A 27,708-nucleotide genomic window follows, 5' to 3' on the forward strand; every position below is an offset into this window, starting at 1 on the left:
TGTGCCCTCTCACATGTTGCTCCTCAGTCTCCTGGTGCTTCAGGAGTCCTCATTTAGTCATTCCTTCTGGATTTCTTGTGTTTCCTACCTTTCTGATGCTTGATGCCCTTCTCTAAACCTTTTTCATTTCAAATATGTCCTCTTTGAGGTGAAAGAACTGCATACTGTTTTACGGTTTTAATCAGCAGCATAATAACGCCGTCTAGTCCTTTGCTAAATAACATCTTGTCCGATGGCTGCTGAACACAGAGTTAAAGTTTCCGTTGATCTTTCTGTACTAACCCCAAGATCTCATTCCTGAGTGCATTCAGTAAGCTTACAACAGATTACTAAGCTTGAGTAGTTTTTTCCCCATATGCATCTCTATAAATACTCACACTGTAATTTACCATTTTGTAATTTAATCAGTATGTCAAGTTTTTTTTCCAGTTCTTCACATTTGGTTCCCCTATTTGCTTCCTTCAGACAGCATCTTCATCATCATCTTTATCACCTCATGTATCAGGATCCAAGTGATATTCCTGGGGCCTACTTCCTCCTGTAAAAACTAATCATAATATTTCAGCTAAAACTTTCTCAAGTTCCTTTAAAGTTCCAAAGCTAAACACCATCCAGTCCTCATAATTTCTTCTTATTTAATTTATTCTCTAACCTATTCTTCTGACACCTCAGGAGAGAGAGATTCACTGACTCTTTCATAAAGAGGAATTTTGGCCTGTAAATCTCTGAAGGTCTTTCACAGTGAACACAGATGCAAAAAAATTCATTCTTTTTTCCTACCAGCTCCTTTTATATAGTGACTGTCCTCTACATTTTCTGACAAGCGTGCTGACTCCAATGTATATGAAAGAGGATTTGGTACTGTTTTGCAAGTTTTTCCCTCCACTTTTTTTTTGACGTGCCTTAACGTGTTTCTGTATTTTAATTTATTGGAGTTCACAGTCCTTCATGTATTCTTCATATGACACAATTTCAGCTTTTCTAGGTCTGCTTTCAAGCCTCTGTTAGCTATGAATGCTTCCATTTTCTTTCTTCTCAACTACTTTGCAATAGGTGGTAGAAAAGTAGAAAAATAAAAAATCTTTTTTAATACTTAAATTATTTTAAGATTATAAGAAATGTAGCAGTCTGAATGAGTTTGGTTTAGTTAGTGTATGTTTAACTGCACAGGTAATTGTGAATCTGCACTTGGTAATTGCAGATATAGGGTTCATTTAAAATGCTTTTAGTTCCTGAGAAAGTAATGTGACAATTCATAAATACCAAGAATATAACAAGGATAGGAGTAAGAGCTTATGTGTCTCAGTAAGGAATTGTGTCAAAATAATCTCATATCCTTTTATGACGAGGGCAATGCATGATCAAGTTGAAAATATTCTAGTAGAGGTGCAAAACCATTTGCATAAAGCTGCTTGGAGAATGGTTGTTAATGAGGTCCTGTCAGAATAATGTATCCTATGGGACATTGCAGGATATATGTTGAGATTAGGTTTGGATGGTCTTTCAGTGTTTCATTACTTTGTTTCAGAGTTTGTTTATTAAATTCTCAGGCATCACTATGCCTTGAAGGGATTGAAAGTGCACTGGAGGGCAACTGTAGAGTTAAAAATAATTTGATAAACTGAGAGATGAGTCTCAAAAAATAGTGCTACTTGGCAGGACCAGATGCCAAAGCAAAAGTAATCAGTGGTGCCACGTTTGTATGGTATTCAAAAAAGACATACTTTTTTCTTTTTAATTTTATTTTTTTATGAGCTAGAGGTATCTAGAATGTAAAGTTATTCTTTGGCTTTGAGCCTTGACTGAAGTTGCACTTGTGTAGGATTGTGAACCAGTCAACTACAAAAAGACAACAGGACTTACAAGGGAAGACCTGTAGGTCCCTTAGTATGAAGTTTAGAAGATTGGGCAGAAGAGGAGAGTATGTAATCTAATATATAAAAGATGGATTGCGGAGGATGGTAGAATCTATTTTTCATACCTGTGGCACATATGAAGTAGGTAAGGGTTTAAATTAAAGCAATAAAGATTTACATTGGAGAGTGGAGGGGCAGGGAGGTGGGGGAATGCTTTCAGCTAGCATAGCACTAGACCTGAATGGTACTAGGAAGTTGCAAAGTTATTTGTCACTGCAGATCTTAGGAAAATCATAAAAACATATGCCACATAGTTTTGCAATTACTGTGGCAAAGAATAGAATAGGTGACCTTTTGAAGTACTTTGTAGCTCTCAGGTTCAGCACTGAACTGGTCTTGTCAGCATGAACTTGAGGACTTCTTGTCTCTAATAGTGTAAAGCTGAGATTGTAGAGCCAACTTCCTGATCAGGATACCGACAGTGATAGGGAAATGTTAAGTTGAAGCAGAGAAGCTGCCCATTTTGGATAGGAGTAATAGTGTGAGAGTTCAGCTACTCCTATGTAGACTGCACCATTGCTTTATTGGGATGATATGTAGCAACAGAATTTTTGCTCACAATAAATGACAGATTTTTAATGAATCATGGATCTGACCTAGTAGGACATCTCTTACTTTCTTCATTAAAAAATGTTTATTTGCTCTGAGGCAAATAAAAGATTAGCTTTGTGATAGTCATTTGTGTGAGTTTTGTTCTTTATTCTTCACAGTTACATTATTTTTATACCTGTGTAGATAGTGGTTTTCATATACTTTTAGATGAGGAATTCTCACATTTCCGCTGAAAGAAAATATAGCCATTTTTCTTACTTTGTCTTTTAATTAGTAAACCAAGACATTTGGTCTTACTAATGACCTGAAAACAGTCAGATTTTACCTTCTTCAGAGAAGTACATTGAAAAGACTACTGTAGAAAAAGGGGCAAACTTATAATAAATCTACTAGATTTGTCATCTACAAGTTTGTATACTTTTAAAACACCACGTGCATTTTTCTTTTTTTGTTTTCTCTTAGGAAAGGAGACTGAGAAAGCCAAAGATCGGTGTGATAAAGCCACTATGAAGCTTCATATGTTGCATAATCAGTATGTGTTGGCACTGAAAGGAGCACAGTTACATCAGCACCAGTATTATGATACTACACTTCCTCTGTTACTTGATTCACTACAGAAGATGCAAGAAGAAATGATTAAAGCCCTGTAAGATGTATTCTTAAATATTTTTAACTTGCGGAATTTTGTATGTGTAGTATTCTAATTAATTTATAGGATTATTTGAAAATAATAAACTGTGATTAATTAATTGTATATCAATGGATTAAAAAAAATGTTTTCATCTTTCAATTGACAACAATTGTGCATAGAAAAGTCTATCCAAATAATGCAGACAGTAGTTTTGAGTGGTTACTTAAACGTTCTAGCAAGACACCGTCTTCTCATAAAACTTAAAAATCTTACAGATTTACTGCAGTATTTATAGCTGAGCTCATGCTTTGTCCATCAGCTGGTATACTACAAAAAGTTTGTTGCCTCTCTGGTAGTCTTATTTTTATGAAATTCCACTAGCACCAAGTTTAGTTTAAACTGGCCAATTGTCTTGAAGGTCACTGTGGAGGAGGGCCAGGCAGATGCATAGTTAATCATATGTGTGGGAGAAGTAACAGATCATATAAACCTGATCTCACTGTAAGGAATCCAACCTTAAAAATACAATTACCTTTTTCCTGAAAGATCATTTTTTACATCATTACAGAAGATGTACAAACTGATGATCTTGGAGAACAGACAATGAGGACTTTAAACCATCTTTTCTGGTTTGTGACCACCATGTTGCCTCTTTGTCTTTCCTGAAGAATGTGAGTTGGTTAGGGAGTCTGTTCTGTAGGTCTTTTTCTGGGGTGTTATTTAAATCACTTAGCCTAAAAGAAAGGGCAGTTACTTTTTTTTGTGGGTATCATTAATTTAGATGTGAGGCACTCTTCTTTAACTCATTTTCTTACCTTCTCTGAAGTCTACATTCGTCTTGACTTCAGCACACAGGAAGTGAGGGAGACTTGGGGATTTGACGCTTTACATGCTTACACGGTGCAGATACCATTAACTACCCCATGCAGTATCATATTAATTCCTTTGATTCTTGTGCAGGTATTGAAATAAAATAGACCTTTGTAATAGTCTCTGTACAGTCCTTTTAATTTTGTATGTAAAATCACAGCAAAAGGCTACAGTTAAATTTGTGTGCTGTAATTAAGGTGATTTTTCAGAATTGTGAGATATGATAATTCACTGAAGAGTTTTATGATGGAACAAGAACCTGTTGAACCCACTCACCTTTGCTATATCTGGAGTAAAAACCTGTAAAAAAATATTTTTGTCACTACATAGACATTTTTTGTGAGGTCTGAATGTATTGGAAAATTACTCCTTTCTAGTATCTTTGGTGTACAAAAAGAGGTGGTGATTTCAGGTGTAGAGCTTGGTGTGGCCACCTGTGTGAAACATACTGCCTTACTAATCCTGATTTTGCAGATTAATTAGTTTGGTAAACTTGAAGTGTAGATTAACATTGCTAATGATTTTCTTTTTTTTTGGTAATTGACATAGATTCCCTTTCTCTTCGATATGGCATTACTGTAGTTGATATTCGCCTATCTTTTCATCACGCTGTTTGAACGATTTTCTGGAACTTTTTCATGCATGTTGTTCTCAGGCAAGGCAAGATTTAATGCCTTCTCTTGTCTGTTTTCTCCTCAGAAAAAGTATTGGAAAAATCCAGTCACATAACTTTTTTTACAGAGTAAACATAGCTTGAGATCTTATCTAGGAAAAATCTATTGATACTTTTTTTCTCTAGATGTTCCTCTGGCCTCGCGAAAATTCATCAGTATTTTAAGAAAACTCACCATGCTTCAGAGCCTGGCAAGCTAGCAAGTTTGTCAAAGATAAAAATGAAATAGGAAATGATTATGAGGGTTCATTTATGGAAAGCTAGAAGTTAAAGAGAATAGGAGGGTGTTCTGAGGATGTGTCACTGGATGCTATTAAGAGTAGTGACACAATATCACCTATTCTTTTACCATTCCCTATTCACTTGGTTTTTCCCACCCTTGGAAGCAGGTAAAGACAAAGCTGAGTGGCTTGTACTTTCTTACAGGAACTTCTTGCTTGATTTTGTTTCTTCTTGCAAATAAATGCTAACTTCTCATTTGTGCTTATTTTTGTCTGAATGACCAAATTATAAAATAAATATATGAAAGAAGATAGTTAAAACAATAAAGAAAACCAGTTTTTAAAGGAAATGCACACTATTTTGTGACTCGTTTTGCCTTATGCCAGAATTTTGTCAGTTTATTTTGTCAGTCAGAACATGAAAAGCTTTAGTGTAGGTTATAACAAGCATGATAAGTCCTTTGTGAAGAAGTGTCATCAATGAGCTGTATACATTCCTTTTCCTTGTAATCATTACAGTTTTTAGTTTAGCTACCCTGTATGTAGATGCACTGAAATCAATACAAGGAGCATGGTCTTAGAGACTTCTCAGTTATAGCCAATCTGTAAAGAAAAGGCCACAGTTGATCTGTTATTTCTTTGAGTAATATATTGTCTTATTTCTTCCCTTTTTAGCCAGTTGCAACAAGAGTTTGTAGAAACAGCAAATTGAAAGTTTGAAGCATCTTCAATGCCATCTATACCTTCAGTGCCATGTTATACACTAGAATTTTTTTTCCTCTCTAGAAAAGGAATCTTGGATGAGTATAGCCAGATCACCAGTCTTGTAACAGAAGAGATTGTGAATGTCCATAAAGAGATCCAGACCTCGGTTGAACAGATAGACCCTAACTCTGAGTATGACGACTTCATAGATACTCACAGGTACACATTTTCATCTTGGTGTGCATGTTCATGTTTCTTCTTGAGAAAACCCTGCATTAAACTGCAATGCTGCTTAAGTGATCAGAATTGAATTTGTTTCTGTTTGGTTGCTTTTACGTTGTTACTTGTAAAGCTTTATCCTAGTTTGAAAATTGTTCTACTTGCATGTACAGAAAGCTGGCTGAAAGTCAGGTTTTTAACCTGACTGTTTCTTTAACCATCCATCTCTTTGGCTGGCTCTAGAAAAACAAAATTCCAGTTACTGTTATTACATGTGAAGAGCCATAACTTTGGTACTGACAGCAGACTATACATGACAGTCCAGATTCAGTGTGAGCTAATTTACTGTGTATTTGGATGCAGTTTGCATTCTGAGCTAAACTAAGGTTCTCTGCTTTATTTCTCTTATTGTCCAATTTCTAGTTTAAAGTGAACTCTAGGTACCTCTGTATACTCTGCAGTTATTGCAGGCTGAGCAATGCCTGAGACTACAGAGTAGGCAGATAATGCGAGAAAGTTTTTTACTTTAAAAATAAACTATATTTGCCATTTATTGAACTGTTACTCTGTATTAGTATATGCAGAAATAGTCCTAAGACTTCTTGCATTATATTTTTTGTTATGTGCGAATGTCACGTGCAGGTTTATAGCAGGATCAGCTAAAAGTGGACCCATTCACATTGATACGGCTTGAGAACCTTGGTAATGCTGTGATCTTGATTCAAAGAATTGTATGCCATTTTGTTATCTGGTATGATTTTAAGACAATGTTCTTAATTCAAAGGAAAAAGAATATGTATCCAATTGCTACCTTTTATTTAATATGTAATTTTAACTATTCTAGTTATTAAAATAATCAAAACATAATGATTTGCTTTATGATCTACTCAAAGATATATGTTAATTTTGAAAATATTTATTTACTAAATTAGGTCATCGGAAGTTGTTGAACAAGAAATAGAGTTTGATACGTCTTTATTAGAAGAAAATGAAAACCTTCAAGCTAATGAGATCATGTGGAATAATCTAACAGCAGAAAGCTTACAACTCACGTAAGTCATTCTGTACAAACCTTTCATCCTTTGGAAATGCTGTTATCCATTATGTCTAGGCTCACTCAGATCATTGCATAGCTGTGTCCTCATTTTTAAGGTCCAGTTTCTAAAAATAATATTTTCACGCTATAGACTCTTTCCCATGCTGGTTTTATTGTTCCTTTGCACAAAATACTCCTCCCCAGTCCCCCCAAAAAACTTGCCAGCACTTTCAATATATGTTCCTCTCCTTGCCAGTTAATTTATACAGTGCCCCAAATCCATCATGAATCCTCCTTGGGAACATACCGATTCATCTTCCCAAAAACGTTTCCACATTCAGTACTCTAGGAAAAATACTGAAATCTTTTGATGAAACCACTGAGTACAGTGATGTAGTCAGTGATTTAAATTGCCATGCAGAAAATTTTCATGAATATATTTATTTCATTTGTTTTGTAAGTGTTTGCTTTTGTTTTCTAAAGGAAATTCTTATTTACTATTATAACCTTTAAAATACATTAACTTACTAACACAGATGTAGCTGTTGTATTGCATTTCATGGAGCTTTTAGCTATTCAGGGTGATAAATTACCTCTTTATGTATTTTGTTAATATATTGCCTAGTTAAATCTTTTCATTACTTTTACCAACTTCACCTTTAATCGTTTGTTACTGGGGGAACAAATCTCCTGCTGAGGTTGTGGTGTTCTTATATTATCAGCCTCAACTTTTGACATAAAATGGTCCAATGCAGTCACTTGTGAGATTGCAACTATTAATTGTACGTTTAATTTTTTTTATATTGATCATAGCAATTTAAAATGGAAAATTCAGAATTTCATTGGTTGATGATGTTTTTGTTTTCTCTATTGTATTTCAGTCCATGTTTGACTTATTTTAAGTTTTTTTTCCTTTAGAAAGCATAACTGATCCAAATAAGATATCAATGGTGTGGTGTGGATTTTTTTTAAAGTTTTTTAAAAATTTTCAACTGCTTAATCAAACTATGACCCTTATTTCTTGTAGGTTTTTCTGAAAACCAAAATCATAGTGAGTCCTAATAGCAGTGAGGTATTTCAAATGTAAACCCATTGCAGTGTCTTCTGCAGATTATTCTAATCCCTGTGTTTTGTCAACATGACAGAATCTCTGGATTTCTTGAATTCCTTTTCAAGGTCATTAATATTCCTCTCTCTTTTCCCCTGTGCAATCTGATTACTTTTCATAAATTTATTCCTTAATAGATATTGAAATAACCTTTCTAATATGAAGTTTTAGCCTCCTTTGTCAGGCTCCTCCTTAGTCCTGAAGCAGCTTCATCTTTCTTTTGAAAGGATCTCTTGATGATTAAAGCCCCTCCCTTTCCTTTAAACATGTTTCTGTTTATAATATATTATGCATCATTACTAAATTGAGATTATTCCTGCTTAAACTATGTAAATGTTGTACATCTAGATGTACTTCAGCACAGTAACAGGAAAAATATATATACTAAATCTCCCTTTTCAATAAAGTATTACAATTTTTCAAAGATTCTGCCTTCCATAGCTCAAAAAGAGAAATAAATTCTTGTTTGGCTTGTCTTCTGTATCCCATTGTTCAGAAATAAGACACCAGCATGTCTAAGTGAAAGAGGTGAAATGCTGCTTTTCTAGTAAATGTTTCTGATGAAATGCATGTTTGTGTTTATAAATGTGTCTGCATATTTGCCTACATATATACATTTTCAATACAATTTTCAGTGTGTCCTGTTACAAATCTTATATTCATCCACTTCAAATTCTTCTGTGAGTTTGAGAGAGAAATTTTATGGTGTGATATTATTTTTGGAACAGGAATCAAATAGCTCTTTTAAGTGTTGCTGTCTTTAAGGTGTTCACTTTCTGGTATAGATTATACTAGCAAAATGCTTAACTGTCTTAGGTCAGACCAAAGATTGACTTAACCAACTTTCTTCTCTCTTACCGTAGCCAACAGGGAAAAGTCTAGGGAGGAGAACAAGAACAGGATGATCGCGCAATGCTGTTTCCTCAGAATGATCTCTCAGCCTCCCATAATTTTCAGCTCAGAAATGTTTTGAGGCAGAAGTAGTATTTGTTTATAATAGCCTTAGGAGTAGTTTATAATAGCCTTAGAGCTTTTTTACTTTTGTGAATTTGTCCAGTCAGTTTCAGTATGTACAAGTACATGTTGTCCACAGAATTTTTGGTCAAGGAATTCCAGAGATTAACTTCATATTATGTGAACCTGCTACTTCTTAATTTCATTTTATGGCTCTTAAGCTCTTGTTCTGGAAGAGAATAGGAACAATCTACCCCTTTCCGCTCGTGATATTGTAAACTGCTGTCATACTCCTACTCCATGATCTCTTTTTCAGAGCCGTCTTTAGCTTTAGTCTGTCCTTTCGCAAAACTTACTCACATCCTTTATCAAGCTTGTCATCTTTATTTGAATGTTTTCAAGGTTACTGTATTGTTTTTGAGATGAATGACCAGAAATGTGCAGGTAATCCAGATGCATAGTTTAGAGACAGGCATAATAAGGTTTCCTGTATTCTTGTTCTGCTTTGTTTTTGACAAATCCTAGAGAATCATTCTGTTTGATTTTCTGACCACTGCAGTGTATCAAGCCAGTGTTTTCATGCTATCATCTATTGTAATTCCAAGATCTCATTTCTGAGTGGTGACGGTCAGCTTAGAGCCATTCACTGCCTAAATAAAGCTTTGGATTGTTTTTCCCCCTGTATATTTACTTATTTCAATATACATTGGAATTAATCTTCTAAATGACAGTCCAGTTATTGAGTATCATAAGATCCAGAATAATCCTTTTGTATTCTTCACGTTCAGCCCCTTCCCTCTACCTCAAATAACGTTGTACAGTCAGCATTCTTTGTCACTTTTTAAACTGTCCTTTTATTTGGATTATTATGAACATATTAAGCAGTGCAGATTTTTGTGAAGCTCCAGTAGCTCCTAGCACTGTTAAAACTATTTATTCTTATCATCTTTGTCCTTCTTTTTAATTGCTTTTTAGTGCAGGTGAGAACCCTTCCTTTTAGAACTGCTTAGTTCTCTCTAACTGCCTTTGCTCATATACCTTGATAATTCCGTTTTAGATATACTTTGTTATAGTCTTGCTTTAAAACCACTACAGCCAAAAAAACCCCACAGGTGTTTGCATCGACTTACTGTGTATGACTAGAAGTTTGCAAGTAAGATAAGTATATGAAACAGGAGACCTGGTTACCTGAGACACGGAGAAGGCGGAGGTACTCAATGACTTCTTTGCCTCAGTCTTCACTGGCAAGTGCTCAAGCCTCACTGCCCAAGCCGCAGAAGGCAAAGGCGGGGACTGGGAGAATGAAGAGCCGCCCACTGTGGGAGAACATCAGGTTCGAGACCATCTAAGACACCTGAAGGTGCACAAGTCCATGGGACCCGATGAGATCCATCCGCGGGTCCTGAAGGAACTGGCGGGTGAAGTTGCTAAGCCACTGTTCATCGTATTTGAGAAGTCGTGGCAGTCCGGAGAAGTTCCTACTGACTGGAAAAGGGGAAACATAACCCCCATTTTTAAAAAGGGAAAAAAGAAAGACCCGGGGAATCAAGCCCCGGTATCAATACAGGCTGGGGGATGAAGGGATTGAGAGCAGCCCTGCCGAGAAGGACTTGGGGGTACTGGTGGATGAAAAGCTGGACATGAGCCAGCAATGTGTGCTTGCAGCCCAGAAGGCCAACCGTATCCTGGGCTGCGTCACAAGAAGCATGGCCAGCAGGTCGAGGGAGGTGATTCTGCCCCTCTACTCTGCTCTGGTGAGACCCCACCTGGAGTCCTGCGTCCAGCTCTGGAGCCCTCCGCATAAGAAAGACACGGACCTGTTGGAGCAGGTCCAGAAGAGGGCCGCAAAAATGATCAGGGGGATGGAACCCCTCTCCTCTGAAGAAAAGCTGAGAGAGTTGGGGTTGTTCAGGCTAGAGAAGAGAAGGCTTTGGGGAGACCTTATTGCAGCCTATCAGTACTTAAAGGGGGCTTATAAAAAAGATGGCGGCAAACTTTTTAGCAGGGCCTGTTGTGACAGGACAAGGGGGAATGGCTTTAAACTAAAGGGGGGTAGATTTAGACTAGATATAAGGAAGAAATTTTTTACCCTGAGGGTGGTGAAACAGTGGCACAGGTTGCCCAGAGAGGTGGTGGATGCCCCATGCCTGGAAACATTCCAGGTCAGGTTGGACGCGTCTCTGAGCAAGCTGATCTAGTTGAAGATGTCCCTGCCCACGGCAGGGGGGTTGGACTACATGATCTTTAGAGGTCCTTTCCAACCCAAACTGTTCTATGATTCTATATTACATCCTTTGTGCACAGATGATGACTTTTTAAAAATCCATTCTGTGTGTGTTGAAACAATAGAAATTTGACTGTTGATCTTTATTGAGATCATGGCCTTGGATCTTCAAAATACTACATCATTATGTTTCTGCAGAGGAGAATAACCTTCACTATCTACCAAATATAATATATCCAGTACACATAGTGGATTTATTTCACAGACTTTTAATAGATTCAAAGATGTATATTGATTTGGAATCAATAATTTTTGATTGAATCAGTTGTTTTATTGAGTACATGAGGGAAAGATGACAGCTTTACATACATTACTGTTTAAAGGTTTTTAGAAAATATTTTTTAAGGAAACATGATGAGAAAACTGGCTCACTTTTACATTTTTAGGTAAGTTTATATTTATGAATAAAGTTTTGACAAAAGGAAGTAGTTAGAAGTCAGTGTTGACTAGCTAACCTTTCTAAGTAATGAGAGGGGTATGGTGTCTCCTGATAAATCTTGATGACTGTCACTGACTAATACTGACATATTCTGAAAAGTGTAACAGAATAAAAGTTTATGCTTTGAAGATGAATGCATTAAAAACTGAGAGGAGGCAACCATAATGAAGTAAGTGTTGATCAGTGGGCATGTGAATTAATATCCGAATGAATTTTAAAAAATCTTCTGAATTATCACTTCTGTAAGCACAAGCATTTATTTTTATTGATATTTGAGGCAGAATGGTGCTAATGACTAAAGAAATATGAAAGGCAGCTTTCCAGGTAGCCAGAACCTACTTTGAAGATGTCTGCTTTCTAGATTTTTTTGGGTCTTTATGTGTTCTCATGCCATTGAAACCTGACAATTTGGTTGTTAAAGCTAATAAGGATTATAGTGACTAACTGGTTAGTAATAAAAACCATTTTGTAAACTGCTTTTATCCAGGAGCCAAATACAAGGCCACAAGAAACTTCCTTTGATGAACCACAACCAAGATGATACAAGGCAGATACAGAGATGTCTGTTCTAGCCAGTTTGAATGAAAATTATTGTTTAAAACAAAAAATAGATGTTGACTACAAGGAGACAAGTTAGTTTAGTGTATATATGGTTGCTTTGTTTTGTTTTCTCTAAGATAAATAGAAACATCCTAAAGTTTCTCAGAAGTTTTAGGGAGAACTACATCAACTTTCTATTTCAATCTGATGCTGCAATATAAAATCTGATATTTTTGAAATGGTAAAATATTTTAATATGTTGTTTCTGCATGTCTACACTCATACCTTCCAGTGATGAACAATCTTATTAATTCAATTTTAATTTCTTGAATATTGGTGCTTGATCATTAGGTGTAACAGCTGCTTCCTGTAAATCAGTTGTTAAGCCAATACAATGTTGATTAAAATTTTGCTTAGAAAGCTGATCAAAAAGCAGTATCTGCAGTTAGAAAACTGCTAATTACTTTTTTAGCAAGGTATTAAAAGAAAAAAGTTAGTTGATATTAATTTGGAGACCCAGTGTAAGAAAAATGTCATTTCTGAGAAGTTCAGCATACAGATTGTGATAGCCTAAAAACAATAAAAATGTTCATTAAAAAGGGAGCTGTGGGAATATTACTTTGAGAGAAATGTTTTAAGTATTTCCCTTATCTCAAAATAAATACATGCAGATGCTTGTTCATTTGGGAAATAAACTTTTATTGTTCACTACATGGATTTTTTGATAGTAATTTAAGTCTTCCAAGATAAGATCCAGGACTGTCTGAACAAAGAATATGTTTAATCAACATTGTATAAAATATATTGGGAGGAGAAAGAACTAATTCAACATTTAGAATCAAATCATTCAGTTTGTTATATATGGATATGGAACATGGCTCCTAGATATCTAGAGTCTATGTAAATTACTCTTAGTTGACTTTCTGTGCCACTCCCCAATCTGGAATGGTTTTGGGCAATAGATCTCTGCAGTGGTAAGTACTGTATGTATTTTGCCTTTGTTCCACTCTTTACTTCAATGACTTTTCTCTTGAAATCGGGCTTGAAAATACAGGGGAAGGAAAGTAAGATAGTTAAAGATGGATAGAAGAATGCCAGGAAGGAAATGAGGTGTACATATTGCTTGCTTTCTTTATTTAAAAAAAAAAAAAAATGTTCTCCTGGCTTAACAATTGCTTGAAGTCAACATATATATTTTGATATGCATTTCAGAAGTCATCATTATATGAGCCATTTATCTGCATTGTTCAGAGTGCAAATGTTATTGTACATTTGTTGACTTTTTGGTTATTGGAACATTTGCCAGCATAATTGCAAAGTGTCAGTAATGGTTTTAATGTGCAGTAACCCCTTCTCTGTTAGTGTTCTTGTACAAGTTTTATCTTTCCTTTGAATTAACCGTTATCAAAGATTGTGTAGCTTTAAAAAAGTTAATTGTAGAGAAAAATATACAGATCACTTATAACAGAAAGTATCAGTTTGTATTTTTGCTATTTCTAGAGATGAATACAGCCCAACTACTGATTCTGTGTATTCATTTAATGTGAACTTCAGGAGTTGGAAAGTTTTCGTCTTTCATAAAGCATCTCATAAATTAGCCGTATATTAGGAAGGCATTAGTTCACAGAACTCATCACACATTCTGCAAGAAAATTTCTTGATAGCAGAGCCTACAGGCAGCAGATCATTCTGTAACCTTGTATGAATACAGAGGCTAGTATGGGATCTGCAATAATATGTATGCAATAATAACATAATATAAAGGTATATCCACAAAAAAAGATCACCAAGCACTGAGAAAGATAACTTAAAGAGTAATGCTCCTTTTCATCTTCAGGAAAAAAAAAATACAGTGCTCCCAACTGTATACAGTTTGTGTATTCACAATGTGGGTTTCTGAAATCTATGTCTTACAGGTTAAAAACAGTAATAGAAGAACTGATTCAGACACAGCAAACCCTTTTGAGCAAAGAGGAACTTGTGTTGGAACTAGAGAAAAAAATAGAAGAGTCCTCTAAGACTTGTGAAAAGAAGTCTGAGTAAGTTGAAATGAAATTTCAAAATATAATAATTTGAGGGAAAAGTGTCTATAATGCAATTCCTAAGACTTAAATAAGAAATAACCTCCACTAATCTTGTTCTGCTTTTGTAAGAAATGATTATTGTGAAAAACAACAAGAAGTTAGTTTCCCATCTCTAAAATAACACTTACCCACTGCAGATCCTAATTCATTGGAGAACTGAGCAGCTCCATTAGTTTAATATAATTGTCATAGTGTTGGGATGACTCAAGAACTAGACCTTTGGTTAGCATTATAACTTCAGCTTGATGGAAGAAGAGGAGACAGTTCAGATTGCCTCTCTGTTTGACGGGGTTCATTGTGTAGATGCAATTTTGTGAAAGACTTTCAGAGTCCTGTGCAAGATGTACTCTTTCTTATGCAATAATATGTTTGGAACTCGTCAGGTTAAGTTCATTCTTCATTGCACTTTCTTTACAAAACTGAATGTAGATCTGATACCCTGTACTACTGCATAGTAAATAATGAAGGCGAGCGATTAATGAGTGTTTTACAGTGCTATAAATAAAACATTATTATAAAGAATCATTCTTGGGCAAGATCTTTAGGTTTTTTCCTACTCCTTGTTAGAAAAAATATTCACATCCCAGTCTAAACTGGAGTTAATACAACAGATAAGAAACCTGTCTGTAGTGATGGTTTTCTGATTCTGCTGCAATCAGTCATAATATTATTAACTTGGTCATAAATATTAGTTTACAATACCGGTGAATTGGAATGCAAGTCCTCAGGTAATCCTGTCTTCATTCACTGAAGAAGTCTTGAAGCTCTTTGTTGAAGGCATCTAGTCACTTGATACATTGGATAGTATTTCATTCATATCCAAAACTTTATGTATGTATATGATATCAATGTTTTGATTAGATACTTCCCTGTTCTTTCTTTGGTGAAATTCACGTGTACTCACAGTATATTTTCCAATTTTTTTGTTCTTGACCTACCTTCCTTGCTGCATGTTACTTAGAGGATAAACTATATTTGAACTAGATGAGTTTTGTGGTGTATTTTTTTTCCCCTCAGTATTGTTTTGTTATCAGTTATCTCTCTGAAAATAGTTCAGACCATCCCTGTACTTCTTGCTGTGGATAGGCTGCTTTGACTGATCCTGTAGCTGATGTTTGTGGTGCTGAGGAGACGATTTCAGTTCAGACTGCACCAGTATACCTGTAGGTCTTATTAAAAGGCACGAAATCTGGCTTAGATTTCTAGTTGTATGATAAAAGTTTCCCTGAAGTTGCCTCAGTTCTGATTTGTCATTGGTCATGCCTTCCTCCAATGGACCCCATTTTCAACTTTTAACTGCAGTGCAGAGTGATCAGGATGTTTTTGCATGTACTTATGGCCCCTAGAAGATCTCATCCAACTGTTGCATGTTCTTGACTGCTGTCGTAGCATATGGCACTGGCCTCAGTGCTGCAAGGCAAGCTGAAAGGTAAAGGTAGTTGGGCAATAAAGGAAAGCTTGCCTCTTGAGCCAGAGGTCATTCTGGCAATGCAAGTCTGTCATCAGGAAAGAAAGTGAGGAGTTGAGCCTCACCCAAGGTGCTGAGGTTCGCCCTTCAGTGCTGAGGAAGTCTCCTTGTCTGCTTTATCTGGGCAAAATGATGGTAAAAGTCTGCAAAATCATGTTTTCTGTCTCTTCACTTGAACCAGTCTGGACTTCAGCTGTCTCCCCACTTCTTTCTGACACAGCTTCAGTACCGCAAGTTCTGAGTTGTTTACTCACTTTGCAGTGGCAGTCTTGAGTTGGGGCTTGAAAGCGTTTCTTTGTGTCTAATTCTGGCAACACTACGAATTGATCTTTGCACGTACTGCACTTTTCATTAGGGCATGTGCAGAAGTGTATCTCCAGGCCTCTGATTTTGTGTTCCTCCTCAATATTTAGCTGTATTGGTACTATTATCCTGGCGCCATGTGTGCAGTCTCATGCCAAACCTAAGTTTCAGGTCTTCTAGTTGTGTCTTCCTACATCATACTTATCCTTTTTACATGAATGATCATTCTGCTGGTTGTCAGGAGTTCTGTTCTTTGGTGACTTAGTACAATGCTCGTCTATAGGGGCACAATTTTTATCTTTTCCTGCCAATAAGGATTTTATGACAGATGGTTCCCTTATCGCTTTGGAACCTGTTTGAATAGTCATTTGGCTCAGCATCAGTTTGTGAAGGAACAATCTCAGTATCAACAAGTTTTAAATTTCTTTTTTTCTCCAAGGGTAGGGCTGGCAGGAGGGTCTGTCTTCCAGGGATTATCCTGAAGATACAGAGTGACAGAATACTGTGATTTTTCTTTACACTGTCCTCATTCTTCGTGGTTCTGGCCCCTCTACCTCCTTCTTCTGTTCTTGCAGACTGTGAGAACTCTGCATCTTTTTATAGACCGCATGTTGCTGGGCTCCAGTTGAGTGCTTTTAAGGGTGTCTGTATTGTACTGTGGATGGTTCTGTCTGTTAGGCAGCTTCTGTCCATCTTTAGTTTTGGCAGTTCTTGGGGATAAGAGAGTCATCTGGGTACCTGTAGGTGTTCTAAGTGGTCTGCTTGTCTTTCAATAATGCTTGAATTATGTCTGTCTCGGAGTATTCAGGAGTATGAGGGGTATTCAGAGAAGAGCCATAAAAGCATGCTCTCTCAAGCACAAGAAAAAATTGCTTTTAGCAACTCCTCATGGAATTCAATTTATTTAGCTTCATAAGAAGAATGTTAGACTGCAGTCCAGAAATACTTACACAGTAGAGGACCTTTCAGTCCAGAAGAGACAACAGATGTCTCTAACTTGACACCAGATGAATTTATACTGGATGTAAGGTGAGTTTAATAGTGCAAATTATTATTACAACAGCTATGTGGATTGCAGCGGATTTCTCATCACTGGAAATAATAATCTAAAAATGTATTTCTTTTCTAAAGGATGAGGAACGCTAGTCTTTATAAATGCAGTCAAAAGTGGACGAAAATAGTAGTTTCATCTATATTTATTATCAGTGATTTTTGTGATGGATCGAGAAAAGAGAATGGCAGAGTAGGTGTTTGCATTGTCTTGTAGCTTTGAAAATTGTCTAGAATTGCTTCATGTGTTTTATGCCTTAAAACAAATAATTCTGTTGAGGATTTTTCATGCTTTTATAAAAGTTTAGTAAATTTCCTTCATGAAATGAATGGATAAAGTGAAAAAAAGAAAAACAGGTTCCAGTATTGAAAATGATTTTGGTTTTGGGTTTTTTTTAGCTTTTATGAAACAAAGTATGTATTTTAAATCATGTATATTTTTAAATTGTTTGTTATTTTTCTCTGCAGTATTGTCCTCTTGCTGAGTCAAAAGCAAGCTCTGGAAGAACTTAAGCAAACAGTTCAGCAATTAAGATGCTCTGAGGCAAAATTTGCAGCCCAGAAAGAACTACTGGAACAAAAGGTTCAAGAGAATGATGGGAAAGAGCCACCACCTGTAGTGAATTACGAAGAAGATGCCAGATCAGTCACTTCTATGGTAAGTTTTACGTCGGTTTTACTGAATTGTGCAGCCTTGCTGTTGTGCTTTAGTCCTGGGATCAGTCTCAAGATATTCGCAAGGATGACTGAAGTGGATAAACTTCACTTTGCATTTGTGGAGGCTCGTTTAGAAAAACAGTTCAGTTGTGTGATTCTTTTTAAGTTGCAATAACTTGTAACACCCTCTGTATGTCTGTGGACTTTGCTGGTCTTCTGCACATTTGATGCTTAGATTACATTAGATTGTTTTAGAATCACAAGCATAAATCCTTAAATAAATTTAGTAAACGTGACTGAGTAGCTACTGGTAATTTCATTGGCTGTGTTGAAGAAATACATTCACAGTTGTAGATAGAAAACTAACAGTAAAAGCTGTTAGAATCACTGCACACATTGTGTAATTGAGAAATTAATTTTAGGTACTACAGTTACGCTTTTCTTTAAACAAAAACAAACACTGGTTTCTTTGCAACTTAGTTTTAAATGTTTACATGCTCTTAATAATCAAAAGGAACTTTTTGTGCTATTGATGAGACCCCATGTAATTAAAATAAGTACTTTGCTAATATTTTGTGTGACTTCCTTTTCTCAACTGTATGCAGCTATGTGTAGAGATAGTAGGCCACATAAAGCAAACAAATAGTACCTGTCTACTAAAGGGACAAGCAGTAGTGTTTGCTTTTATGGATTAGGTTTGACATATACAAGATGCTTGTAACTTGTTTTCTTTAGAGGTTGAGCTTGCCATCTCTTTTGACCCACAGAGCAGTAGCTCAGTGAAATGATAATGAAATGGTTGTATCTGAGAGGAATGCTTTTGTTTTTTCCATCTATTTGTGGAACCAAGTTTGTTTTTTCTTCCATTCCCATTCTACAGTTACACTTAATTGTCAGTATTCTCTTGCTTCCACTACTACTGTTTCATATTTACAAGGCTCTAGCAGGTGGTTGCCATTTTCACTGGTACAAAACATTATTTTACAAAGCTTGTTTGCTTGTCATGATCTAGGAGGAGTTGATAAAGCACCAAAAGATGGGAAAAGACAAAGGAAGGATCGGGATAATGGCTGTGAAAGGTTAAGAGGCTTGGCATCTTTTTGGGGTAGACTATCTTCTTAGTTATTTCATGTGATATTCTGTAGTGGTGCTAGCACATATTGTCTGTAAGGGTTAGTTGAGATGGTGAGTCTAATCAAGAGAGTGGTATTCTTCCACCTCAGTTCAAGATTACTAAAGTCTGTCTTCTGGTGTCCAAATCTCTTGTTTCAATGGGTGGGAGCAAATAATCCTTGCATGTATGTACAATACACTGTGAAGAATTCTGACCTCTTAATTTTTTTGAAATAAAAGTTATCTATGTTAATTTATCTTTTTTTTTTGTTGGAGGAGGTACGTACTGAGATTTCTAGAATGATGCAAGTAATACATTTTTGCATATATTAAATGTACCGCGAGTAAGAAAAATGATGCTATTTTGACTTCAGGGGATTTAGTCTTATAATTTGTATGCACCATGAAAAATAACAGAATACGACTTACATGCTGGGTGATTTCCCTTGAGTAAGTTATTTAAGACAGGCAAATACCACCTAAGTTTTGTTCAACTATTAAGATAATATCCTGTGCTGGTAAAATTGACTAAAAGCGGTAGATACAACTGCAGTCTAAATTAAACTTTTTTCAAATTGCTGTACCTTGAGAGGGCGGTCTTGACTGTATCTCACAATGAAAAAAATAATACACTGATGGGCTGTTTGTCTAAATAAGCATCCTGGTGATTTTTATAATGGGATTTTTTTTAGTAAAACTCCATAAAATTATACAGGTGCTAAATGATCAGAAATGAAATGGTTTTGCTGCTGATGCTCATCCTGGTGTCATTCAGGAGGATCGTTGTTTCTTCAGCTATAAATCCGTTTAGGTTTCTCCTCTTTATCTAAAAGCAGTTCATCTAAATATTGCCTGATACTACATTTGAATGTGGTTATTTATTCCTCTTCAGAAATTCATCGTAAAGAGTTGTTTTACAAATGCTTTTCCTAAGAATGATAAAATTATAATTGGCTTGTGTTGTGAGCATGCATATGAAGTAGATTTTCATGTATTCAGTCACATGTGGATCTTTTTTGGTAATTTAGAATTAAAAATGTGATATACAAAACGCAAGTTGGGTTTTTTTCCATCTCTTACATTAGGTAACAGTGAAATAGAATACTAACAAGGAATGAAATTCTGAAATGCTGTTTGATGTGTTTTTATAGACAGTGTTATGTTATGTGTGTGTTATAACTTCCTTTGTTTCCTTGTTCTTTTTTGCTTCTGTTAACTGTAGAAAGTTTCATATTTTGTTAGTGTCTTCACTATGGTTTGGTTTGGTCAATATATTTTATTGTTTGTAGAATATTAGCTGTGTATTGGTGTTCATGTACACATTTTAAGAAAAAAGGAAATTGCTGGATGATTCTGTTTTGTTCAATCATGATAGCATAGCAAGGAGTTAAAACAATTCTATTTTTGGCTATTCCTGAACATTGCATTTAACAATTTTGGCATCATATATGGAAAAATAAAACATATTTTCTTGTTTCTAGCACTTATACCTTTCTACTGAGATAACCATGCAAGACAGAGATAATTTTAATGCAGAAGGTGCTACAAGTTTAAAATAATGTCTTTGAGCCCCTTAGAGTTACGCAGTTATGATACTATGCACTATGTAATCAGGAAAATCATAGTTAACTTTTTCTGCTATACTTATATTAAAGTAAGGCGGGAGATACTAAGAAAAAGCTAGTTTTTCCTTGTAAACAGCTGGGTTTTTGCCAAAATGTTGTAGTATCCAAATTGTTGTATATTATGTCACTTTACAAAAACTAACTAGTATCTGGAATCTTGAACTAACTTTTCAGTGTTTAGTTGTTCAATCAATGGATGTATGGCCTGTCATTGGTCTTAAGATACATATGCTATTCTTGCTGTTAATATAATCAACAGAGCATGGCAGTAGTTACCATAATTAAAACAAAGAAAGCAACAAAAATTTTATATTTCTAATGATCTGATTAGAAATAAAAACATCAGGAATATTTGGAATATTGCAGTGCCAGTTAAACATTTATTCAGGTAATTAAGTACAATGGCGGTGGTTTGCGTTTCGTAGTAAGACTTTAAAATTACAGCATCAGTATTGACTTGGAAATTGTTACAAAGTAGGAAATCTTCAGGGATTGCTTAAGCCTGGCAATAGATTTAGTTAATATAAAATAGTAATTCATTTTGTTTAGCAATAATACAGTGAAATCTGTATGCCACATTAATATGTCTTCTCCTTTTCCTTACATGGTAAAAACAAATATTATAAAGGTGCAAACCCATTATTTTTAAGAATATGTATTTGAAACTATATGGTTTTCTCACTATAGAAATGCTTCATATAGATTTATTTTGTGTACTGCAGCATTATACTGGAACCACTGATAAAACTGAGACTTTGTATGCAGGCTCTGCAATACTTGAAAGACTTGTCAGCAGGTGGAGCTCAGTGCCAAAAGACTAGTTATGACTGAATAATCAAAGTTTTTCATCATTACATATGTGTAAAGAAGGCATATGAGACACAGAAATGTGGAGGGAAAAAAGTGTGTTCTCATCTATCTAACATCTAAATAATCTGAAGTGGTGGTTTGGTTTTGTTTTGTTCTGATTTTTTGAGATTTTTTCATAATAAAATAAATAATAAATAAATAAATAATAAAATACAACGGTAATGTAGAAAGACCCTATGCATGGTCTTCAACAGCATGTAAGACAACTAAAAGAGCTGTGCAGCTATACTGCCCATGGAGCAGCAGTACAAAGTCACTCACTGTTCTTTCTCCATACACTCCTTAAAGGACTTCCAGTCCAGCTTGGCTGTCAGGATGGAAGGCTCTGGAGTACAGATGCTCTGGTAACATGAACTCATGAAGGGTACAAAGGGCAAAAGGAAGCTGAAGCATTATGGTGTCATGATACAGCCAGTGAGATGGATCTAACTATTAATGCACCATTCCAGGAGAGTGCCATGCTTAAAACTGTACGCAGTGGGGTAACAGAAAAAGGGTATTAGTAAGAGATTTTACATTTCTGAATTCAGGTTTTATCTGTTGTAGCAGAATTATCCAAAAGGAAAAAAAAATAAAAGTTCACTGCATATCTCATTGGTTTTACTGTTTGTCATTCCTTTTTAAAAGGCTTCAGAAATCCTATTCTCAGTGATTGCTTTAAAAGTAAGATAAGCCAGCTTTTGGTGAAGATTGTGGTAAATAAAAAAAAAGTTCTCAGTGGTTATGGAAGAAAAAATATTGAATGCATGAAACAGTGCTGAAGTGCTAGTTTCATTATTTGTAAATTATTCTAAAAATACTTTTTTATTTTCCTAATGTGAATGCTTTATATTTCCATCCCTGCTTTCTAGAATCCATGACTCAGTGCTCCTTCTAACAGTGTGACCAACAAAACAGTAGTCTTAGAGTATTCCTCTGCAGGTTTGGGTTTGAGGCAAATGTTTTCAGGATTCTCATTAAAATAATAATTGACAAATTTAATCAATTTGTACGTTTTGAATTTTTTAAAGTCCATTACATAGATATGAAAGAGCATTTCCAGGAGCTGGTTATGTGATTACAGATGCTTCATTAAATGCATTTTAGATGATATATCATAAGGCCCTGAAATATAACCCACTGAGAGATGTACCCACACACTAGGGGGTCTCCTTTTCCCATACTGTCTTAGGCTATATAGGATCTTTATTTTCAAACAGATGCAGGGAAACGGTTAGCTTCTGTGACAGCCCGTTGCAGCAGTAGCAGAAAGCTTAATGGTAGAGATAAAATTTTTATTTTTTTCTTACTGACTTAGAAGAATTAAGGCATTCCTACACTTTGTAATGCATCACCAAACAGCTCCCTTGTTTATCTGTCCATGTAAGTAATTCTCTACTAATTTGTGGCTCATGACATCTATACAAAAATAAGATTATATGAGGGTATGTGTTAGGAAGTGGTAGTGGAACCCTTCACAGTTATTTGATTTAGATATTTATAAACCTTGTAGAGTGCCACTGTGCTATTCCAAGATTTTAAGTTTCTTGTCAATAGAAGCAGGGCCAAAAGTAAGTCTGTGCAGCACTGGTATCCTTATCCTTTCTCTTATTTTTGTCTCAGCAGAGGAAACACTGCCAGTGCAGTGATGTTGTAAGATTGTGCCTATTAATTCATAAAAGATTTGGAAATAAACAGTTGTATTTGTTGGATGCCTGGACAGCTGAAGTTCAACTAAGTGATCTTTGCTTTGGGCCACTTTCCAAGCTTGCTGGCTGGGACCCGTGTTTCTGGCTTACAGCCAGAACTTAATATGGAGCAAAAATGCTCCAAATGTCAGATGCTTCTAGGAAGTGTGGAGGATGAACTCTCTTCCTCTTGCTGTCAGAGTGAGTGTGTTCTGGCTTCTGTTTCTTCTCTTCGTAAATCCTACTTGCCTGACACACATACATCAGAGGAAGAACAATCCAAAAGGAGATACTAAGGTAATAGACAGATAAACTCAGTCATACTTTGTCCCACGTGGGTATTACTGACTGGCCCAGAATTTACAAGATGGGAGGTCAATGGAGCTGTCAAGCCTCTTTCCAGTGAACATGCCTGGAAACTTCTGAAGTAAAAGATGAACCTGACAGTAATCTTTTCATAGACTAAGGATCAGAAATTATATATTTCTTAAGGTTAGCATATTATCTAACAAAAAGTGTTGAGCAATAACCTAGTCTTGGGGAAAGGCAAAATTGGAAGTGTGAGCAAACTTTGGGAGGAATTGAGGGAGGTGGCTCGTTCAGAGTAAACAAAACTCTCAGAGTCTGTTAAGTGCAGAATTAGTTTACCCTCTCGGTATGAAGGAGAGTGTATGTACTTGAGATAAGTACATATACTTGTCTTGAACTGCAAAAAATATTTCAAGAGCTTTCAATTTTCCTTGAGGAAGAAGGCTTCATCATAGTAGTGTTGCAGCATTGCATACCCACTGGGGATTTGTTATTTCAGTCAAAATCTTCTCTGTGAAAGCTTCACTCAGAAGTTTCCCTTTGAACAGAAATGACATACTGGTATCCAGTGTATGTTTCAGTATATGTTGGAATATTTCTCTGTCTGCTGGGAGGAAAGTAGTAATTTTCTGCCAGAACTATTACCATTGGCTTCTTGCATCTTTTTCATGCAAGCAATGGGACTGAATTAGTGTGATTATTAACTTCTTATAGGCTCTAGGCAACACACAGGAAATAATGTGATAGAATTTGGCTGCTTTAAGTCATCTCTCTCCTTTCCTTTTTTTCTTTTTTAAGTGGCTGGTTAAAAATAACCTTGTTCTTAAAGGCAATTATTATGCTTCTCAAAGTCTTAAAATCTACTATAAAATATTTCTTGGAATTAGAATTTATGGTTTTAATCTAGTGCCATTGGTAGTTTATTGCCAGATTTGAAGTGTATGATTTTATGGTTTGCTTTGTGGCTTCTTCTCTTTTCTGCCATGTGGGGAAGCTCTTACCTGCTACAGACTGAGAAACCAGAATGGCAATCTAATCTATCTTTCAGAGCACTACCATTAAGATACATACCAGATCATTTTTTGTTCTTTTTATTTTTTACTGTTGGTGATCTTTAACAGTGGGATAAGTGAAATAGCATGTTTCAGATATCACTGAATTTTTTTTCTTTGGGTCATCCTGCAGTAAGATAGATGCAAAACATTTCTGGTCAACTTGAGATCCAAGTGCCTGAATATCAACATTAATGCCATTTTTAGATTGCTTAAGGTATCCTGCCTGACATAAAGCTGTGACTCATGTCTGCCATTCCCATGTAGATGTCTTGGATAACCTAAGCCATAAAGAATACTAGATACTAATATCCAAACAGGTGACACCCATTTTCCAACAGACACTTTGAAGTTCTTGGCTCAGAAGAGGCTTTAACAGTAGAGAAAGTGAAAGTCCCATGTGGCATGTGATAGTCACTGTAATCCAGTCAAAAAATTCCAGGATTACTTATCTCAGCTTCTTTTTAGGGAGGTACAGAAACACACCACAAGAAACATATTTATTTGACTGTGTGAGAAAGGCAATGACATTTGCGTGAAGATAACAATAGGTATCCAGGAGTTTCTGAAACTAATGTCCTCATCCTAAGGCGAAAGAAAGCTTGGAGTGTCACAGCCAAGATGCATGGAAATGTGTCATTCTTGAGAAATGATTGAAGGCCTTTACTTTTGGGGCACTATTGGAACTCTGATGAATTGCTTCTATTTTTAATTAAATAACATTCCTGATCTGTAAGATTGTGTGGGTCAAAAGCAGGTTTGTTTTCTGGAAGTTACTGCAGAATTTTTATGCAAGCAAAGTAATTTTTTTAATCTTATTTTTTTTTCAAGCTTCTTAATTGCAGAAAGCAAGAGTTTGTTGTCTGGAAACTAGGTTATAGATCAGTACAACTCAAAAAAAAAATCCCCAAACCAAAAAAACAAATTAAGGATAGAGTAGCTAAGAATGACTTGCCTGCCTCAAAGTTTTCCTTAGTCTCACTCAGTGCCTTTAATAAAAGATATTTGCTAAAAAAAAAAAAAAAAAAAAAAGAAAAGATATGTCCTCTTCCAGAATGTATTATGATTCTCTCAGCTGGAGAGAAAGCAGAAGAGGTTGTTCTGGGGAAAAAAGTTCAAATCTAACATCTGTGAGATGCTGAATTTAGATCACCTCTTTACCAGGTGCTCCTACCTGGTCCTTTCATTCCTAATCAGCATTTAGTTGAGCAAATAAAGTTCTTAGTCAAATAATTTATTTTCTATTAACCCTTTTAGGGAGTTCTTAAAACTAGTTGGAACAGGTATTTCATTTGACTTCTTATTAACCTTTGGCAGCTTTATTAAGTTTCATAAACATGACATTTTGAGATAAATGAGATTACAAGTATTTCCTGTCACAGTGTATGACAGGAACTTGTGATATGTGTGTGTGGTGGGTTGACCCTGGCTGGATGCCAGGTGCCCACCCAAGCTGCTGTATCGCTCCCCTTCCTCAGCTGGACAGGGGAAAGAAAATATAACAAAAGGCTCGTGGGTCGAGATAAGGACAGGGAGAGATCACTCAGCAGTTACTGTCACGGGCAAAACAGACTCAACTTGGAGAAATTAATTTAATTTATCACCAATCAAATCAGAGTAGGATAATGAGAAAATAAAAACTAAATCTTAAAACACCTTCCCCCCACTCCTCCCTTCTTACTGGGCTTAACTTTACTCCCGAATTTCTCTACCTTCTCCCCGCCTAAGCAGTGCAGGGGGATGGGGAATGGGGGTTGCAGTCAGTTCATCACACATTATTTCTGCTGCTCCTTCGTCCTCAGGGAGAGGACTCGTCACGCTCTTCCCCTGCTCCAGCGTGGCATCCCTCCCACAGGAGACAGTTCTCCACAAACTTCTCCAATGTGAGTCCTTCTCACAGGCTGCAGTTCTTCATTAACTGCTTCAGCATGGGTCCCTTCCATGGGGTGCAGTCCTTCAGGAACAGACTGCTCCAGCGGGGTCACAAGTCCTGCCAGTAAAGCTGCTCCAGCATGGGCTCCTCTCCACAGGTCCTGCCAGGAGCCTGCTCCAGCACAGGCTCTCCATGGGGTCACAGCCTCCTTCAGGCACATCCACCTGCTCCAGTGTGGGGTCCTCTATGGGCTGCAGGTGGATATCTGTTCCAGCACAGGCTCTTCACGGGGTCACAGCCTCCTTCAGGCACATCCACCTGCTCCAGCGTGGGGTCCTCTGCGGGCTGCAGGTGGATATCTGCTCCACCGTTAACCTCCATGGGCTGCAGGGGGACAGCCTGCCTCACCATGGTCTTCACCATAGGCTGCAGGGGAATCTCTGCTCCGGTGCCTGGAGCACCTCCTCCTCCTTCTTCACTGACCTTGGTGGCTGCAGAGTTGTTTCTCTCACATATTCTCACTCCTTTTCTAGCTGCAGTTGTGCAGGTTTTTTTCACCCCTCTTAAATACATTATCACAGAGGCACTACCACTGTCACTGATTAGCTCAGCCTTGGCCAGCGGTGGGTCCATCTTGGAGCCGGCTGGCATTGGCTCTATCGGACATGGGGGAAGCTTCTAGCAGCTTCTCATAGAAGCCACCCATGTAGCCCCCCTGCTGCCAAAACCTTGCCAATACAATGTGAATCAAATTACAGGGAAAAAGTCTCCTCAATTTCTTTCTTTAAGATTTGATTGCACTTTAAAATCTCCTCTCATAGGCAGCATCCAGAGATATGATAGGAAATGAGTCCTAAATGGTTAGCGTGCAGCAAGAGCCAGCTGCTCGAAAAGGAGCGGTGATCCAGGAGATGAGGGTGACCCCAGGCTGGGCAATGCCCTCACTGGTGGGGTGCTGTCCCACAGGGTGTGAGCACAGTGGCAGAGCCAGATGTTAAGAAGGTCCATGGGCAGCTCCAGAGGCAGCAAAGCAATGAATCAGGTTCAGAGTCCAACTAGGGGTCCAGTCAGGAGCAAAAGGAGAAGGGTTCAAAGACAGGGCTGAAGACAAGGCTATAATGCGGGTCCAAAGTCTGTCCAGGACACAGGACCAAACACAGGACTGGAGAAAGCTACAACATATGTATGAAGGATTCATTCAGGAGGCAGGGCCAGAGACAAAGCCGGAGACAGGTACCTATGATGCAGCTCAGGCCAGGACTTTGTGCCTGAGCTGAAATGGGGCTGGTGAGCACATGGGCAGGGGTGGTGTGAGTCTCCAGGTGAGGCTGGTCAGGGCTGCTGAAGCCTATCGGTGCCCTCAGGACCCCGACATTAATATTCTGATAGATGCTTACTTGCTTGCCTAATGAAATAACTGCTTTAATTTGTTGCTCTGTAGATGAGTTGAATGAGAGGATGAGAAAGTGGAGCCAACTTGACAATTTCA

At 36.8% G+C, this 27,708-nt stretch overlaps 1 protein-coding gene across 4 annotated transcripts in view; it reads left to right on the top strand.

Moving 5' to 3' along the window:
• Positions 1-27,708, top strand: part of FER (FER tyrosine kinase) — a 195,092-nt gene that overhangs the window by 41,034 nt on the left and 126,350 nt on the right. For 3 of the 4 annotated variants that reach the window (XR_012997479.1, XM_076363240.1, XM_076363241.1), the window contains exons 6-10: positions 2,931-3,114; positions 5,650-5,787; positions 6,720-6,839; positions 14,065-14,187; positions 17,522-17,711. Coding sequence is in view for 3 of the 4 variants with exons in the window: in XM_076363240.1 (XP_076219355.1) it covers positions 2,931-3,114; positions 5,650-5,787; positions 6,720-6,839; positions 14,065-14,187; positions 17,522-17,711 (755 nt within the window). In the remaining variant the exon portion in view is untranslated. Of the gene's footprint in view, positions 1-2,930; positions 3,115-5,649; positions 5,788-6,719; positions 6,840-14,064; positions 14,188-17,521; positions 17,712-21,606; positions 21,877-27,708 lie in introns of those variants that run through there. The other variant, XM_076363243.1, reaches the window with a different exon arrangement.

Source organism: Aptenodytes patagonicus, chromosome Z (assembly GCF_965638725.1).
Source record: "Aptenodytes patagonicus chromosome Z, bAptPat1.pri.cur, whole genome shotgun sequence".
Taxonomy (NCBI): Eukaryota; Metazoa; Chordata; class Aves; order Sphenisciformes; family Spheniscidae; genus Aptenodytes; species Aptenodytes patagonicus.